Source organism: Cyprinus carpio, unplaced genomic scaffold (genome assembly GCF_018340385.1).
Source record: "Cyprinus carpio isolate SPL01 unplaced genomic scaffold, ASM1834038v1 S000006546, whole genome shotgun sequence".
NCBI lineage: Eukaryota > Metazoa > Chordata > Actinopteri > Cypriniformes > Cyprinidae > Cyprinus > Cyprinus carpio.
The window spans coordinates 34,640-54,466 of NW_024879209.1; the positions used below are offsets into that span (position 1 = coordinate 34,640).

A 19,827-nucleotide genomic window follows, 5' to 3' on the forward strand; every position below is an offset into this window, starting at 1 on the left:
CTGGACATACTGTTTTTCCACACAATTTTAAAAACTTCCAAGTTAGTTTTTCTCCATTTGCACTCAAGACTACGAGCTTCTTTCTTGAGAGAGTGAGTATTACTGTTATATCATGGCACAGTACATTTTTCTCTAGCCTTTTTCAATTTGATAGGGGCAACAGCTTCAAATGTATTAGAGAAAATAGTGCCCATGTTGCCAGTCATTTCGTCTAGTTCATGTGTATTTGGTGGCTGGAACAATAGTTCTGTCCAGACGGTAACGCTGAGCCATGTAGTTAAAGGGTTAGTTCACCAAAAATTTAAATTCTGTCATTAATGACTCACCCTCATGTCGTTCCAAACCCGTAAGACCTCCGTTCATCTTCGGAACACAGTTTAAGATATTTTAGATTTAGTCTGAGAGCTTTTCGTCCCTCCATTGAAAATGTATGCACGGTATACTGTCCATGTCCAGAAAGGTAATAAAAACATCATCAAAGTAGTCCATGTGACATCAGAGGGTCAGTTTGAATTTGTTGAAGCATCGAAAATACAGTTTGGTCATGTGTAATGAGGGTGAACCGGCGGCCCCAGAAGTAGTACTTTAACTCCAGGACTGTCCACTTTATGGCCAGGTCCAGACTATCTTCTCCGGCTGCCCTTTCCTGGTCAGATCTGACAGGGGGCAGGCATTAGAGGAGACGTTAGGAATAAAGCATCGATAGTAGCCCATCAGCCCCAAGAATGCTCTTACCTGTGTCTTGTTAGCGGGACATGGGAACTTCTTCACTGCCTCGACCTTCTTCTCCTGGGGCATGATGAGCCCTCTTCCAATTTTGTAGCCCAGGTACTTTGCTTCAGTGAGGCTGAGACACTTCTTGGTGTTGACAGTCAGGCCAGCCCACCAGAGCTCTTTCAACAGCCTCTGTATACGCTCTAGGTGCGTTACCCAGCCCTCCGAGTGTATAATGAAATCGTCCAGGTAAGCCGCAGCGTAGGCTTGGTGGGGACGAAGCAAGATGTCCATCAACCGCTGGAATGTGGCCGGTACCCTGTGTAGGCTGAAGGGTAGCACCCGGTAATGCCGGTGGCCATTAAGAGTGCTGAAAGCTGTTTTTCTCCTGGGAACTTTGGGAGAGAGGCACCTGCCAAGAGCCTTTGGTGAGGTCCAAGGTGCTGATATATCAAACCTTGCCTAGCCAGTCCAGGAGCTCATCCACCCTTGGCATGGGATACCCGTCAAAGGCGGAGTCTTGATTGAGCTTCCTGAAGTCATTACAGAAACAGAGGGTGGTGTCCGGCTTTGGTACCATCACGATTGGGCTGGCCCAAGGGCTATGGGAGGGCTCGATGATTCCCACCACCGAGCATCTTTTTTACTTCATCCTCTATAGCCAGCCGGCAAGCTTCTGGTATCCAGTAGGGCCGCTGCCGGATTACGACTTCTGGTGACATGCGGATCTCATGCTCAATGATGGTGGTTCTACCTGGGTTTCGCTGAACACATCCTTAAACTGCCGGACTAGGGCCTCAAGCTCCATTTTCTGGGTGAAAGACAGCTGCAGGTCCATGTCCACTACTGGAGGGTCAGTGTGGGCAAGCGCAGCGAGTTGCTCAGTCCGAGGAACCCACTTCTTGAGCAAGTTCACATGGTAGATCTGCTCCGTTCTTCGGCAGCCGGGTTGCCACACACAGTATGTAACCGGTCCCATTCATTCCGCCATATAGGGCCCCTGCCAGGTTGCCAGGAACTTGCACACAGTTGTCAGGATCAATACCACCACCCTTTCCCCTGACTGGAACTCCCGGGCTTTGGCAGGACGATCAAACAACCATTGCTGGGTGTGCTGGGCCACCATGAGATGTTCCTTCAACTGGGGGCATGACTTGGTTGATTCTTTCTCTCATCTCCCGCACATGCTCAACTAGGCTTTCAACCAAGCCATCCATTTGTGGGTGACAGACCAACGTCCTCAGCCATTCTATCTTGAGGAGTTGACAGAGGTCCACCACGATCCTGGACATGAAGAGGGTACCTTGTTCCTTCAGCAGCCCATTTCTTATTTCAAGGTGGGGGGGGGGGGGTGTCTACCTCATCAACTCAGCACACCTGTTCCCAACAGTGCCGCAGGAGGTCATCCTCTAGTTGAACGAACCCCCGGTTGTGACCTGCAAACGTTAGTTAGTTAGGTTAGTTGGTTGACCCTCCCTCTCACTGTCCATTGCCAGGTAGACCGGCCTTGGGGTGGGCAGTCCCCAACTTCTTCAACGTAGCCAGTATGTAGTAAGTAGTACCGGGCAGTATGGCCTGGCGTGTTGGAAGTGAGCAGGAGCTTCTTGAACCCCGGCCAGTCCCATCCCAGGAGCAGCGGTGAAATCCGAACCCTGCAGGCCGGAACATAGCGGGTGTCCCCATGCACGCAGATAAGAAGCAGCTGGGACTTCTGTTCGGGCCTTGGCTTTACCAGGGTAGGTTGCAATCTAACAAGGCTCGAATGGGTTTTGTGTCTAGCTTCACTGACCGGCTGGGTGCAGGGGAAGGTTCTTCTTGGTGCAGGAGGCACCCGGCCATCTAGGCTCAGGCCGACAGCGCTGGGGGTTCAGTGGGCATTGGTTCATCGACATGGTCGGGGACCATCGGTCTGCTTACTGGTCGTGGAGTACCTTCAGCCAGCTCGACCGCTTCAACAAGACCGGCAATGTCCTGTGGGTTCTTCATACTGACCGGGCATCTCAGTGGGTGGGGCAGCATCCATAACAGCTGATCGACAATAATCTTCTCCGCCACCTGATCAGCAGTGGGTGACCAAGTGAGGAGCCACAGGTGAGCCAGTCGGGCGAGTTGAGCAGCTTCAGTTCTCACCAACTTCCGTTTGCCATATGTCAACTGATAAAATTGCTGAGCCACACACATGGGAGACAGCCCCACCCGGGTGAGAATTTCAGCTTAAAACTCACCATATTGTTAATTCCTGGGTGCCTGTAGGGCATAATAGGCCTGCTGTGCCTCTCCAGTGAAGAAGGGGGAGATGATGTGGGCCCACTCCTCCAGAACCCACCCCTCTCGGGCCCCGATAACCTCAAAGGTGTGGAGGGTAAGCCTCGATGTCGTTGTGCTCGGTTAATCTGACCAGGTACTGGTGAGTCTTGATGGGCGATTCCAGGAGGGGCACGCGCCACCACGCTGGCCTGCAGTTGTTCCACGACCCGGTCAGTATACTCCTGTCTAGCTGCGAGTCGCTCGGTAAACTGCTGCTGGCGGGCTGAGAGCTCAGTCAGGCGGCAGATGATCTCTTCCATTTATCCTTGGGGGAGAGAGTGGTTCTCCTAGATGAAACAGAGAGATCATTAAAGCAACCTGGCGATCACAATTCTGTGCCTCAATTAACTTGTTATGCCCGCATTCTCCACCATATGTTGTGTTGTGAATGAGAACACAGATTCGATGCGGCTGGTAAGTGCCCCTGATGATGATTTATTTACACACACACATGCTCGGGTGACTGGTGCAGGACTGCACTTGGTGCTCTTGGGGTGAAGTGCCGTGGTGAATATCTCTCTCCATGGGTGCCGTCAGAGTCTGTGATTGAGTAAAAGACATTTGTTCGATTGTCCTGGAGCTTCCATGCAACCCAACTCGGATGCCTCATCCTCTGGCTTTTGTACCTGGCGGGAACGAGCTCCAGGTGTGCCACTCATCACGCACAGGTGTTTTGATTGTGTGATCAGTGTGGGGGTGGCGATTGTGTGATCAGTTCCAGGGTGGCGCTGATCTGGAACCGGGATACTCGTCTCAATATGCACAAACACACAATTAACCTCTTAACCTGCACCCCGACGCCGGCATCCTTGTTTGCACTTGTCAATATTTACAAATAGATTAAATGAAACAGGACAAATGTAATCTTGACAAACTATATATCATTATAAAGATCTAAGCCTCAAGCATCGATGACAGATCACTGTTTTTCAATGGAAAGCTTATAAAGAATGTATTTGCTAAACTTGTAGCAGTACACAATAAAACATGAAGAATGAAAATGCAGTACATACCAGATTCGTCATAATAACGAGTCATAAACACATCCACAGCTGTAAATCCCGGTTTAGTTAGGAAGGTAAGGGTCCACTGAACAAAATCTCATGGAGCATGTTTAGTCCAACGAAACAATAACATTGTAATATGGATGATAATTCCTTTGTTTACATTTCAGTTCTTCAGGGACAGAATTGTTTGTGTCCATTATGGAATAGCTCACGCTCAGAAACTGCATCTTGGTAGTAAAAAAACGGCATGGTTTTGTAGCTTAGAGTGTCACAAACAGAATGAGATGATCCACTAAAAAATAGTGAAAGATAGGCAGAAGATTGTTTATTTGAATTCTGGCACTCTCTCGTGACGCACCTGTCATCTGATGGAGGCAGAACTTAGCGATCACCTTTTTCTTTATTTTTTTATTTTTCAACATTTTTTATATATGTGTGAGTGTGTTTTATGTTGAATGTGCCTGTATCTGCATGATTACCATCTGTTTTAGTGCAAATCAGCTCGCTATTACTGTGTAATCACAGCCATCAATGTGAACGCCATCTATTTGAATAGAGTGTGATTTATTGACTTTATGGCACATTTATATGATTACCATCTCTATAACTGGCCACCAGCACATCAGCACGTATTTTCATTGTAATTCATTGTAAATGCTGCATTTCTAGCAATCTCAGGATGTTCTGTAATTGGCATACAAAGATAATTATTTTTTATTTTTCTTACTCAAATTATTTTTATTGTATCTTTCTAGTGCTCAAATAAATAACTTAAATGATGTTATAATAAAAAAAAATATGCAGTGGTGGGGGGGGCTAGACATAGTCTCAGAAAAAGTTAAGTACAGCCCAAAAGGGTCTTCTTTCCAAAGGCACCAAAATTATGTATGTAACACACTGAAATAAGGAACTGTTACAATTTTAAGTTAGGTAGGGCACTATGGAGTCAAAATAATGCCGCAAATATATGCAAAAAATTAAAAATTAAAGTATTGAGAAAAATAAATGTGCTTTTTGCAAACAAAAATAAAGGATTGCAAAAGAAAATTAAGTTTTGCGAGAAGAAATTATGTTTTGCAAACAAAAATAAAACATTGCAAAATATAAATGAAACAGCGCTAAAGCAATGATTTTGCAATAAATATTTTCCATAGCTATATCTACTAATTTATTTGCATTTATTTGCGTTTCAGTTTAGTTTGAGCTTGTGATACCATTTTCCCTTTGCACTTCACATTTCTGCGCGTCTCACTTTGTGGCACTGTTTTTGACATGGGGTGGAGTCAAGGGACGGGTCAAGGGTCCTGAGCACTCTGGAGAAGGTTTTCATCCAGGATATCCCTGTACTTGGCCGCATTCATCTTTCCCTTGATTGCAACCAGTCGTCCTGTCCCTGCAGCTGAAAAACACCACCATGCTTCACTGTTGGGACTGTATTGGACAGGTGATGAGCAGTGCCTGGTTTTCTCCACACATACCGCTTAGAATTAAGGCCAAAAAGTTCTATCTTGGTCTCATCAGACCAGAGAATCTTATTTCTCTGTTTTTTAGCAAACTCCATGTGGGCTTTTATGTGTCTTGCACTGAGGAGAGGCTTCCCGTCGGGCCACTCTGCCATAAAACCCCGACTGGTGGAGGGCTGCAGTGATGGTTGACTTTCTACAACTTTCTCCCATCTCTCGACTGCATCTCTGGAGCTCAGCCACAGTGATCTTCGGGTTCTTCTTTACGTCTCACACAAGGCTCTTCTCCCCTGATAGCTCAGTTTGGCTGGATGGCCAGCTCTAGGAAGGGTTCTGGTCATCCCAAAAATCTTCCATTTAAGGATTATGGAGGCCACTGTGCTCTTAGGAACCTTAAGTGCAGCAGAATTTTTTTTGTAACCTTGGCCAGATCTGTGCCTTGACACAGTTCTGTCTCTGAGCTCTTCAGGCAGCTCCTTTGACCTCATGATTCTCATTTGCTCTGACATGCACTGTGAGCTGCAAGGTCTTATATAGACAGGTGTGTGGCTTTCCTAATCAAGTCCAATCAGTATAATCAAACACAGCTGGACTCAAATGAAGGTGTAGAACCATCTCAAGGATGATCAGAAGAACTGGACAGCACCTGAGTTAAATATATGAGTCTCACAGCAAAGGGTCTGAATACTTAGGACGATGTGATATTTCAGTTTTTCTTTTTTAATAAATTTTAAAAAATGTCAACAATTCTCTGTTTTTCTGACAATATGGGGTGCTGTGTGTACATTAATGAGGATATTTTTTTTTACTTTAATTATTTTAGTAAATGGCTGCAATATAACAAAGAGTGAAAAATGTAAGGGGGTCTGAATACTTTCCGTACCCACTGTGTATATATAAATAAATAAATATATAAATAAATATATATACATCTATATATATATATATATATATATATATATATATATATATATATAGTACACGCATATATTTTAGTTATAACTTTTATTTTGGATGCAATTAATCAGCCATAATTCTGCACTGTATGAATATGTTAACTTAAGTTTACGGATAAGGACAAAACTAATATTTCTTTACTACTTTAAAACCATCAACAAATGTTTTCACAGATGAAAGAGAAAAAGGAGACATTAGTCATTTACCATTTACCTAAATCCTTAATGCAATCACATGACAGTACTGGGATTATCTTATGCTATAAAAATAAAAATTCGCTTTCTGTTTCATGTACCAGCACTCGACCAACTTTTACGCTGTGCATGTAACGTTACTGATATGCCTCTGTGCTTTTATAATTCTGCATCGAAGACCCATCTACTCCAAGCGCTAAAACAAAATATTTAAAATTGTCCTCATAAGTAATGGCAGGCCACTTCTTCATTTCAACCTCTCACTGTGTTATACACCACGGGTGTGGTAAATATTTACCATCACAGCATTTAATAGTGTTCTGTGTGTGCTCCCGCCACATCACTCCTTACCTACCAGCTAGCGAAACGGAAGTTTAACACATTATAAGGAAGTAAGTCATCGTATTTACTGCGTATTCCAAAATAAGGTGGATAGGGAGAGGTCTCAATGGCTCAATGGCTAGATCAGGGATTTTTCATGCAACCAGGTCTCTGTAAACACCATCATGCACCTATCCAAGCAATTGTTGGTGATCTGCAATCTCACATCATCCTTCTCATTAACAAGGGAGCGGGTGTTAGCAAGGAAGATGCTAGGAACAGCAGGTTTGTGTAGAGCTAATCGTATCTTCTCTTGGATGCCAGCTCTCTTACCCCGTTTATGCTTCCTCTCACATCTCTGTCTGCGTCTCCTTTCTGTGGGTCTGTTTGTCTTCATTCATAACCGCTGAGCATATGATCTCTGTCGGGATTGAACATACCAAATGTATATTTAAATGTAACTATTAGCACCACATTAGCATGGGGGCAGCTGTGGCCTAATGGCGATTTGGACTTGTAACCAGAAGGTCGCAGGTTCGAGTCTCGGTGCTGGCAGGAGTTGTAGGTGGGTGGGGAGTGAATGAACAGCGCTCTCTTTCACCCTCAATACCCATGGCTGAAGTGCCCTTGAGCAAGGTACTGAACCCCCAGTTGCTCCCCGGGTGCTGGATATATAGCTGGCCACTGCTCCGGGGGTGTGTTCACTTCTCACTGCTGTGTGTGTGCACTTGGATGGGTTAAATGCAGAGCACCAATTCTGAGTATGGATTACCATGGGTTACCAAAATGTCACGACTTTCACTTTTTTTACATAAATTCTGCTAAAGGGAGAGCTCTGTGTAGTTGTGTCTAACTGCGCCTCTGCCATTTATATTTTATATTTCATTGGGGGTGTGGTGTCTGCTAACTATTAACCTGACTTGAACATGCAAAAATACCTCTTGTGCTTCACCATTTAAATTAGCTGCAAGCTGACCCACTCTCTCAACCTTGTCCCAACCGTTAACCTCAGCCACCAACTCAAACCTTCTTCCGGAATGCCTCAAAAGAAGAATGGCCATCATAGCGCCCTAGTTTTAAACAGGAAATGTACAGCAAGCTGGAAAAAAAATGCTTATTTAACTGGGGTCTTTGGAAACCAGCAAGGAGGGACAGAGGGAGTGATGGCTACCTGCTTAACATGGGCTGAGTTTCCGATACCTGTTCCAAACTTTTAGACAATGACTGATCAGAATGCTTTTAACACCATCAATAGATTCATTAACGTAAAAATCAGCCACTTTGTGGGTAGATTTGGAGGGCAGCATGCTTGATAATTAAATATTCTAAGTAGGGATGTTTAAATAAGAATTATTAGCTTTTCTTGGTAAGTCCCAGTGGAAAGCTTGTCTGCAAACTGAGCTGTACTGATCGGTAAGAAACCCCTCTTTAATTCACATTTCAACTGTTTGGGGACGAGTATAATGGCAGCTTGAAACTTTAGAATAAACAAAGTTTTATCCACTTTATTCCTTGTAGAGCGGCTATGTTTAACAGTGTTTCTATCAATGTCTGCCATTAGCTCTCCATACCGGATGTTTTGGTCCCCACCGACTTCCGGTTCCGGGTCAGTTCATTGGTTGCATTCGGGATCGTGTGCCTCCTCGATCGAGATTACTGTTATCCCGCCCATACCGGGGCACTTCTCTGGTTTGCCTTGCCTTCTCATTTATGAAATGGAGCTATCTTACTATCACTATGTCACGCCACGCTATGCAAGCATAAATTTGTATTGGTGATGGACTGGATATGAGAATTTATTGACTGTTTTTTTGGATTCTTGCCTACTCGGAAATGAAGACCAGTCACAGTAAAATAAATCTACAACTGTGAGTATATCAACTCGTGAGTGGACATTTAGTTAATAACAACCCTGGCGTTTGCGTCTATTAACAAGCATCCCTCAGCTGCTTTAAGTAATAGACTTGGCTGTTAACAATAGTCAACAGATTTATAGCGGGGGCCTAACAGCCTCAGCACTACAGTATATAAATCACAATTTTATGTGCATCATGTGTTAAAGCATCAAAACCTTTTGAATTTGCGTTGAAAGAATGGCCAAGATATCGAACCACAGACATTTAATATTTTTGAGACTTCTTAACAGAGATAGCAAACACCCAAGCAATCACAAAGCAACCACCTAACACTACTTGAGCAACAACCCCCAACTGTCAGTTATCCATAATTTGCAAATAATTTAAAAGGGTCATATGATGCTATTTTAAAGATCTTTATTTTGTGTATTTGGTGTAACAGAATATGTTGACATGCTTTAATGTTCAAAAAACACACTATTTTTCAAATACTGTTCATTATTGTAGTTCCTCTTTGCCCCGCCTCTCTCAAATGCATAGTTTTCTACAAAGCCCCTCCTTCTGACAAGCGCAGTCTGCTCTGATTAGCCAGCTGACCAAGTGCATTGTGATTGGCCGAACACCACAGAAATGTAACACCCATTTGCAAAATCGCGAGCTGCAGCTTTCAACATAAATGTAAAGACAGTAAATAATGTCCTTAGTTTGACAATCAGTGCAATCCTGAAATGGGAATAGATCATGTGACAGACACAGTGATGATGCTCGTCTGTATTTGCAGCACACAAGCTATGATTAAGAAAGCTGACTCCACTGTGATGTGACTATGTCTCTGTCTCACGCACGCACACACATCTTATGCGTTCACACTTTTGAACAGTCAATAGCAAATACTTCAACTATTAAGAAAACATACTTCCAGTAGCTGATTCAGAATAAGTGCCAGATTGTCATAGCAAAGTTGGAATTGACCCATTTTTTTTAGAAATAGCCTTTGCACAGCCTAGGCTACTCTCCTAGGTTCACAAAACTGTCGTCCATAAAATGCGTAGCACAAATTCGAACATCTGGGTTGTGCTGTTCTGTTGTAAATAAATCTTAGCCAATGATTCCTCATTGCATCTACTTTCGGAAAGCCAAATAAAGTGCTTTTGCTTTTACACAGAAACACGGTGTCTCCCTGACATGGCTGCATCAACACTACTTACAGTTCCAGAAACCACGCCTTTTTTCTTTGTATGAACATTTGGGTGGCATTATGCATATATTTCCACATCATTCTGCTGTCAGATTATGGTTATATCCATGATGAAAGTGGAGCAGACAGTATGGAACGCATGTTGATATAAAACCGAAAATCTTTTTATGTCATTACCTTAAAGCGCAGCTGCTAAAATTCAGTACACAAAACAAGGCTTACATTTATATTTTAAGCTGGGATAGATCTTGGGTGGCATGCTTTTACTTAGTGTGGCAGTTGCCAACAAATGCCACCCTGGTTGATCCACCCTGTATATAAATGAGCTGTTATCTTATTTTTCAGGTGTTGGTCATATGTCGGTCGCATATCTGCAGGAGGTCAGACTCTTTCCATTGGAAAAGGTTGTGGAACAAAATCCATTGTTGAACATGAGTTTCTCCATGCACTGGGATTTTGGCATGAACAGTCAAGATATGACAGAGATAATTATGTGACCATCAACTTTGAAAACATCATTACAGGTTGCTTTATCTTTGTTATTATTTAAAATGTTGTAAAATAGTAATTTGATCCATTTGCTTTACTGATCCTGATGCTGAAATGGACATTCAAATAAAGAGCATTTACAGTCAATAAGCCATTCATGTCTGCAATATTCTTTATTTTCAGGGCAGGAGAGCAATTTCATAAAATACAGTGAGAACCAGACCACCACCCAAGGCACGCCCTATGATTACTACTCTGTGATGCATTATGATAAAAATGCCTTCAGCAACGGTAATGGAAATACAATCATTACAAAGCGTCCTGAGTTCCAAGATGTGATTGGTCAACGCCTGGACTTCAGCGAATATGATTTGATTGAGCTCAACACCCTCTATAAATGCAGTGAGTAATTCCCACAATGTTCTTTGGTCTTAATGTGTTCTGTAACATCACTGTGGACTTGTGGTTGTTAAATATCTCATTGCTTGGATTACCTGTGGTTTTTTTTTGTTGTTTTTTTTTTTTTTTTTTTTTTTTTTTTTTTTTTTTTTTGTTTTTTTTTGTTTTTTAAGGATTTTTGCGATTTATTTTTTTCTTTTCTATAAAATTAATCACACAAAATCACAAAACATCCACACAGCATGCAAGGCATGATGCATGTCTTGCAAAAGCAATCACTTCTTTCAAGCACAGTTTGGCATAGCACTCACACATACAGTCATGGGCAAAAATATGGGGACCCTTGGTAAATATGATCAAAGGAGGCTGTGAAAATTAATCTGCATTGTTAATCCTTTTGATCTTTTATTTGAAAAATTAAAAAAAAATGAACTTTTCATTGGATAATAAGAATTTTAAATGGGGGGAAATATCATTATGAAATACATGTTTTCCTCTAATACACATTGACCACAATTAACGGCACCCTTTTATTGAATTATTTTTTAAACCTCCATTTGCCAGTTTAACAGCTCTAAATTTTCTCCTATAATGCCTGATGAGGTTAGAGAACACCTGAAAAGAGATCAGAGACCATTCCTTCATCCAGAATCACTTCAGACCCTTCAGATTCCCAGCTCCATGTTGGTGGTGCTGCTCTTCAGTTCACCACACTTATTTTCTATAGGGTGTAGGTCAGGGAACTGGAATGGCCATAGCAGAAGCTTGGTTTTGTGCCCAGTGACCCATTTTTGTGTTGTTTTTGAGGTTTGTGTTTGGATTGTTGTACGGTTGGATGATCCAAACATGGTCCATTATAAGATTTCTAACAGAGTCAGTCACTTTTTGATTTTTTTATCTGTTGGTATTTGATAGAATCAAAGATGCCATGTATCTAAACAAGATGTCCAGGACCTCCAGCAGAAATATAGGCCCACAACATCACAAATACAGCAGTATATTTCATTGTACACATTTTAGTTTCATCTGACCATAGAAGCCAGTCCCATTTGAAGTTCCAGTCATGTCTGATAAATGAATATGCTGGAGTTTTGTTTTTGGATGAGCTAGGAGAATTTTTCTTGAAACCCTCCTAAACAACATGTGGTGATGTAGGTGTGTCATGATCCAGTCACTGCACATCCGTTTATTCACCACACAGACTTTCACATGACACAGTACACCCTGGACTTCATTTCCCATAAACCCCTGCCTAGGAACTCATTATTGAACCACACCTGTTTCCTATCAGTGAAACTATAAAGGTTGCACTCATCCACACTCACATTGCAAAGTCTTGTTTAGTTCTGTCTGGCATTTCCGAGCGGTTTTCCTAGTGTTTGTTCCTTCCGTGTTTGATCTTGGATTGTGTTACCGCCTGTGATTCTCTGCCGCTTGCCCCGACCTCTGCCTGGTACTTATACTGATTCTGGATATTCCCTGACATACCTGACGCTATGTTATCTGAATTCTGCCTGTCTGACCATTCTCTCTAATAAACTACTGCATATGGATCCAAACGCCTCTGACTCCATGTTACAAGTTTGACATTTTTTTCTTACCCCGAGACTCAACTATTTTCTGCAATTCCCCAGCTGTGGTCCTTGGAGAGTCTTTAGCCACTCAAACTGACCTCCTCACCATGCATTAGGATGATATAGACACACGTTCTCTTCCAGGCAGTTTCGTAACATTTTCTGTTGATTGGAAATTCTTAATTATTGCCTTGATGATCGAAATGGGGATTTTCACTGCTCTAGCTCTTTTCTTAAAGCCAGTTCACTAATTTGTGAAGCTCAATTATCTTTTGCTGCACATCAGAAATATATGCTTTGGTTTTTCTCATTGTGATGGATGATTAAGAGAATTTGGGCTTTGTTTTTCCTCCTATTTATATTTCTGTGAAACAGGAAGCCTTGGATGTATAATTTCATGTTCATAATCATCCTGGAGTGCTTAAAATTGTGAATATGAATGGGAATTTACTTAAGAGATATTTTATTCATAAGAATTTGTAGGGGTGCCATAAATTGTGTCTAACGTGTATTTGAGAAAAACATTTATTTCATAATGATGTCCCCCCCCCCCCCCCCCCCCCCGTTTTAAATTTTTATTATCCAATGAAAGGTTAGAATTTTTCAAATAAAAGATCAAAAGGATTAACAATGCAGATTAATTTTCACAGCCTCCTTTGATCATATTTACCCAAGGGTGCCCATGACTGTACATGTATTTGCAAAAATACACTCCATATACAGTATGTATGCACAACTGAGTCTACACTTAACTTGCTTGAGATCTATAATGACACTATTGGCTTGTTAGAGGTGCTTTACAGCAGAATTGCTGCTTTGAATATTGCTGTTTTGTATGGGTTTATAGAAATATTTCTATTTTTCCATCAGCTACTGTTAGAAACTTAGGTATCATTCTAGACCAGTGCTTCCCAAACCTGTCCTGGAGGACCCCCTGCCCTGCATGTTTTGTATGTCTCCCTAATCAGACACACCCAATTTAGTTCTTGCAGTCTCTACTTACGAGCTGATGAGTGGAATCAGGTGTGTTAGATAAGGGATACATATAAAAGGTGCAGGGCAGGGGGGCCTCCAGGACAGGTTTGGGAAGCACTGTTCTAGACCCATCACTAACCTTGGATGACCACATTAGCAAACTCTCCAAAGCTGCTTTTTTTCAACTACATCGAATTGCACAACTTCGTCCTTTTCTCAGTAGAAAAGATGCGGACTCATTAGTGCATGCATTTATTACCAATCGCCTAGACTATTGTAACGCTCTTTCTCTGGCTTGCCAGCTCACTCCATCGTTCGTCTGCAGAAAATTCAAACTTCTGTTACCAGATTATTAACTTCCACAAAAAAATCTGCTCACATCACCCCTATTTTATTTAATCTTCACTGGTTGCCTGTATCTATTCATGTGCAATATAAAATTCTTCTGCTCACCTTTAAGGCACTTAAAGGTCTTGCTCCCTCCTATCTTTCTGACCTACTCTCTTCTTATATGCCTTCTCGGACACTCCGGTCTTCTAATTCTGAACTTCTTTGTGTACCTAGGTTCCGCCTATCTTCAATGGGCGGCAGGTCTTTTTCCGTTATTGCACCCAAACTTTGGAATTCACTTCCCCTGCCACTCAGAACAGTCACATCTTTTAGTGAATTCAAGTCAAAACTTAAAACTTATTTGTTTAATCAACACTATCCCTACTTTACATGTGTATTTGTCCATTTTGTTTTCCTTTTTTATGTCTTTACTACATAATCTGTGTTATATGCAACTGCATTATTTGCAACTGAATTGGGCAAATGTCCAATGAAATTGTTCCTTGTTATCAATATTTGTTGCTTTGGTGTACCATGTTCAGCGTCCTTGAGCTCGGGAAAGGCACTATATAAATTAAACTTATTATTATTACTTGAATTGCATGCATTTTCTTTATATGTGTACAAAGTACTGTAAACAGAGATTAAAGTGTAAAGATTTATTTGTTTCTTAAAAAAATAAGTTTTTGATTTCTAAGTAATCAAAATAGGTATATTTACACTACAGTGAAAGGCAAGGGGGTAATTATTTCTTCTTTAAAACTCTGAGTTTTTAAATAAGTGTGGCATTTAAATGTCAGTGTTCCCCAAAATTAAACATGAGCTGTTCGTTTTCAATGATTTGTATAATGAGAAGAGTTCAAGCATTTTGTAAAACAAGCATTTTGCAAAAAGCTTGTTTTATAATTGCAAACTGAAGGTAAATCAGATAATATGCTTGCAGTTTAGTAGATGTGGTCTTAAGATTCTGGATGTAAATGGTTTCACTAAGTGTGTAAGCAATTTAAAAAAATCTTTATAAGAAAGAATGCTGACTGGCAAATGTAATGAATTACCATGTAAAAACTTTTATATATATCAGAGCCCGTCACTCTGTCAGTTTATTTTGCAATAGTAAACCACTGACATAATCTCTTACATATGTGAAAAAGTTAGAATAAATGTAGTGCACAAAGACATAAAATGATTTTGATTGTTTGTGTGCATTACAGGTTCATCAATCTCTTTCCTTGATCACTGTAGTTTTGATGATGAATCTCTGTGTCAAATGAGCGTCTGTTCTACTGGTGATTATGGCTGGCAGAGATTAAATTCAGTGAGTGGCATCAGTGTGACTGACCACACCTACCTGGGCAAAGAACAAAATGGTGAGATGTGTTACAATCAGTGAATGTGACATTTCTGTTTTGCTAAAGTTTCTGATTTGAATATATTTGTGCTTTTGCATAGAATTGAGGATGAATTAGAATTACCCCTAAAATTAAATGCTTCATTTTCATCTACCCTCATTACTGCAGGTGCGTCGTTCTTCATGCACTTCAGCACTGAGGGCAAAAACCAGGCAGACACAGCCAGACTAGAAAGCAAGACAATGACCCCTAGAAGAGACTGCAAAGTCCAGTGCCTGCAGTTCTACTACTATCACAGTGGCAATGAGTCTGACCAGCTCAACATCTGGATCCGAGAGTACCAGAATGATACAGACAGTAGAGGAACTCTCAGTCTTATGGATCAGATTACAGGTCTGCCTCTTTATACTTACAAAACATGTAAGCCTGTATATCAAGATGTTTCTTAAATTTTCAAAATCACTGACAGTTTAATTTCTCGCAGGACCCCCTGATAATTACTGGAAATTCCATCATGTGCCACTGAATGCTAATAATACCTTCCAAGTTGTATTTGAAGCACGTAAAGGAGCTGGAAACACCAGTGGAGGTTTTTCACTGGATGATATCAATATTTCAGAGACTGAGTGTCCCCACACATGGCAGATAAGAGACTTTAAGGTTTTGAACAATAGTGGGTCATACACTTCAGTGTACAGTCCATTGTATTACTCCAGTGATGGTTATCGCTTTCAGGCTCGCTTAATGGTGTATCAAAATTACTTTTATATATCTGTTCGTCCTGTATCTGGTACATATGATGAACAGTTACAGTGGCCTTGTCCATGGAGACAAATAACCTTCCAGATGCTTGACCAGAATCCACACATACAGAAGCAAATGTCCTTGGAGCAAAGCCTCACGACTGAACCTGATTTGGTTTCTTCTAGTGAGCTCTAATGCAATTTTAAAAAAAAATTCTGATTATTTTTACTTAGTTGAAAATCAGAGTTATTATACAAAACTTTAAGTCTTTTAAAAAGGCTATATATATATATTTTTTTTTTTTTCTCTCTAATAGGGTATTACTGGGCCAATCCTCGAAATGGTGGAAATCAAGTCATAATCGGCAATGAGTCTGTATTTGTGGGTGCTTGGGTTGATTATACATATCCCATAATCCAATATGATCTGACTAGAAGAGAGTTTATAAAGGGTGATGACATCATATTTCTATTCAGCATGCAAGGTAGGTTTTATTATGTAGCCACAGAAAACAAGATCAACTTAGTGAAAGTACTTAAGGATAGTTCACACAAATTTTTTTTTACTATCTGTCATTGAAAATTCTGTCATTAATTACTCACCCTCATGTCGTTCCAAAGCCGTAAGACCTTTGCTGATCTTCAGAGAAAAAAATTATGATATTTTTCATTAAATCTTCAATTCTTCTTCTCAAAGTCAAAATCCTCTGCCATTATGGAGAGTACCACGAGTCCATGACACATGTGCATGATGCTGCTGGAGTAGTACACGCATGCGCTGTGCCTTGTTTACAAGCAGAGGAATACACATGCATTCATTGTGGTACTCCCCATAATGGCAGAGGATGATGACTTGGAGAAGAAGAACTGTTGAATAAAATCGTTATTTTTGTTTTCTTTAGACAGTTTTTTTTTTCTTTTTTTTTCGTAGTTTCGTAAAATTACGGTTGAACCACTCAAAGCACATGGACTGTTTTACCGATGTCCTTACTACATTCCTGGGGCTGGGAACACTTCAGTTACGTTGCTGTCTATGGAGGGGGAGAAAGCTCTTGAATTTCATGAAAAATATCTTAATTTGTTTTCCAAAGATTAACGAAGGTCTTATGGGTTTGAAACAACATGAGGGTGAATAATTAATGACAAAATTTTCATTTTTGGGTGAACTATCCTTTTAAGAGCAAACTAGACACAATTAGAATGATAATAAATATTCAGTTGGATGCTGATATGTTTCCATTGTGTCTCTCACTTTCTGAGAACCAATTTACATAAATGTTGTTTACCAATCCAGATATCTCAGGGCTACTTCAGAAAGACTTTCTACCCTGCCCTAAAGCAACAGTGGAAAAATTCAACGTTTCTCTGGATGCGACTGCCCAGCAGGGACCATGTGTTCCAAGGTGAATGTCCTTTTAACCGTTGTTGTATCATCATTCAAAACACACAAAACTATAATAAAATATACATAATTTAAAAAAAATAAATAAAAATATAATTACTATTGTTATTGTACATTGTATATTTAAGAAATAATGGATTAGAGTGCAATGTATATTGTGTGAATATATTTACAGCTAAAGGGCAATGGTTTACCATTTGTATTTCTAATTTATTTTTAAATTATACTACAAAATGAATTTTGCATGTGATGATAAAAAAAAAACGTTTTTTTTTTTTTTTTTTTTGGTTTACCAGAGTTCTTCCTACAACTACACCAGGACCCACTGAGTAAGACATAGTCTCATAGTAACAATTTTTCATAAGGTTGAGAACCACTTCTTTATTGTCTCATTGTAATATGTGACCCTAAACCACAAAATCAGTCATAAGGGCCCTTTTCATATCTTCATGGAACATGATATTTATTTAATATCCTTATGATTTTTGGCATAGAAGAAAAATCTATAATTTTGACCCATACAATGCTTATTTTTATTATTATTTTTTTTTTTATATTATTTATATATTTTTTTGGCTACTGCTAAAAATATACCAAAGCGATTTAAGACTGGTTCTGTGGTCCAGGGTCACATGTCACCATAAATAAAACTGTGTAATACTGTGAATACTGTATAGTCACAGGTAAAGTGTACTGTTAGACACAACACACACTATATTATATTTACATCACAACACAACTTCAGTCAGCTTACTGCTTTTTGAATAGGTATCTCATATTAAAACATAAAGGACACATTTCACACTTTATTTTAAACAAATTCATAAAGTGGCATCCCTCTGCTGGAACACATAGTCCTGACGTACTAGAACAGGAAAATAGTTTGTCAGAGACACATTTGTAATAATTTGGGGATATACTTAGTTGTTTGTAAAATCAATTCATAAACCAAATAGGGATTGTAACTGAAATATATCCAAATAAATAATTAACAAAAATGCCAATCTGCTTTAGCAGTGAAATGATGAACAGGTGCTTCAGGATATAAGTGATTATCTAGGTATCTATACATTTCCCAATTAATTTTGATTCCAATTCATAAATCTGATTTGCTAATGATTTATTTGGATGTATTTCAGGTACAATCCCAATTTGGTTTATAAATTGTTTTTACAACAACTGAGTACATCCGTAAATGACTACAAATGTATCTCTGACAAACTATTTTCCTGAGTCTGTAAAGCTGCTTTGACACAATCAGTATTGTATAAAGTGCTATACAAATAAAGGTGACTTGATACAGAAAGTTGAATTAATGAAGTATTTGTGTCTTTTGTGTTTTTCAAACATTTATGCATTAGACTTTTCATGAGTCTGTCTCAAAAGAGTCATTTGTTTGTGAATCAGACTACACTGATTGCACTTTGTTTTTGAAGAACTGGTTCTTGAAAGTAATTTGTTTGTGAAAATCATTTACTGCATGCACATTACAAAATGCACATTATCAAAATATATGCATAAAGTTAATATATATATATATATATATATATATATATATATATATATATATATATATATATATATATATACTACATCAACAATATTTATCTTACCATATGTGCTTCTTTTCCTTTAGTGAATGTGCTGGCAACATGGCGTCCTCTCTGATCATCGTGGTGGTTTCCTTTCTTTTGCTAATGAGTTAATCATGAGGAATCACTATTATTAACCATATGTCTGACTACACATGAGTTAAGAGCCAAAGAACTGCATCTATCTTCAGCTTCCTAGTATATGATCATGAAATGTGAATTGTTAATTAATTATGTGTATTGTTTATACATTTTCTATATTCATTTAACACCAATCAATATTAAATCTTAGTGTTAATCATAGTTTACAAATTTGTTATCATACTCTTTCATAATCTATGATTATACATTCTTTGTAGAGCTTATGGGAAATATTTTTCATATCTGAATTTTTATCTGATTAATCACTGATTTAAACTTTTTTTTTCCATTGCATAAGTAATAAAACAATTCTGTAAGTAACTAATTCAATAAATATTACAAAAATGTTTGTTTATTGTGAATGTAAGACAAATTATTTTATGAAATGGAGCATACAAACTCAGCCTGTAAATGCAGGATTTTGGTGGCATCTATTGGCACATGATAGAGCTGCCACTGTGAACAAAAAAATAAAATAAATAAATTTAGATATCTAAACATTTTTTTTAGATATCTAAAAGAAGTAAGGATAATTTTCTGAGAAACTGCATAAAGGCCCTGGTATACTTCAAACAAATTCATTTTCGTTCTTCGTTTGGGGGCAAACAGAAGTTCGAAAAGGCTGAGCGACTGTATACTGTTTTCAAACATTCCAACAGCCCCGCGCTGCTGGAGGCGGGGTGTAGATTAATGTAAACATAACTCGCGACGCTCGCACATATGGCCTAAACACAACAACGATGAAATTGTGAAGTGTAGGCAATCTAGGTGTGAGACAGGCCCCAATGGTCAGAATATTATAGACAAAAGAATAAT

General features: G+C 39.5%; 1 protein-coding gene across 1 annotated transcript in view; it reads left to right on the plus strand.

Annotated features, from left to right (window-relative positions):
- The window catches only part of LOC109092058 (meprin A subunit beta-like), a 33,181-nt gene extending 13,862 nt beyond the window's left edge, over positions 1-19,319 (plus strand). Inside the window, exons 7-15 of the mRNA XM_042754566.1 lie at positions 10,363-10,541; positions 10,690-10,908; positions 14,996-15,151; positions 15,302-15,526; positions 15,618-16,061; positions 16,194-16,361; positions 17,171-17,279; positions 17,575-17,607; positions 18,915-19,319. Coding sequence (XP_042610500.1) covers positions 10,363-10,541; positions 10,690-10,908; positions 14,996-15,151; positions 15,302-15,526; positions 15,618-16,061; positions 16,194-16,361; positions 17,171-17,279; positions 17,575-17,607; positions 18,915-18,984 — 1,603 coding nt within the window. The 3' untranslated portion in view covers positions 18,985-19,319. The remainder of the gene's footprint in view (positions 1-10,362; positions 10,542-10,689; positions 10,909-14,995; positions 15,152-15,301; positions 15,527-15,617; positions 16,062-16,193; positions 16,362-17,170; positions 17,280-17,574; positions 17,608-18,914) is intronic.
- Positions 19,320-19,827: the final 508 nt, after the last annotated feature.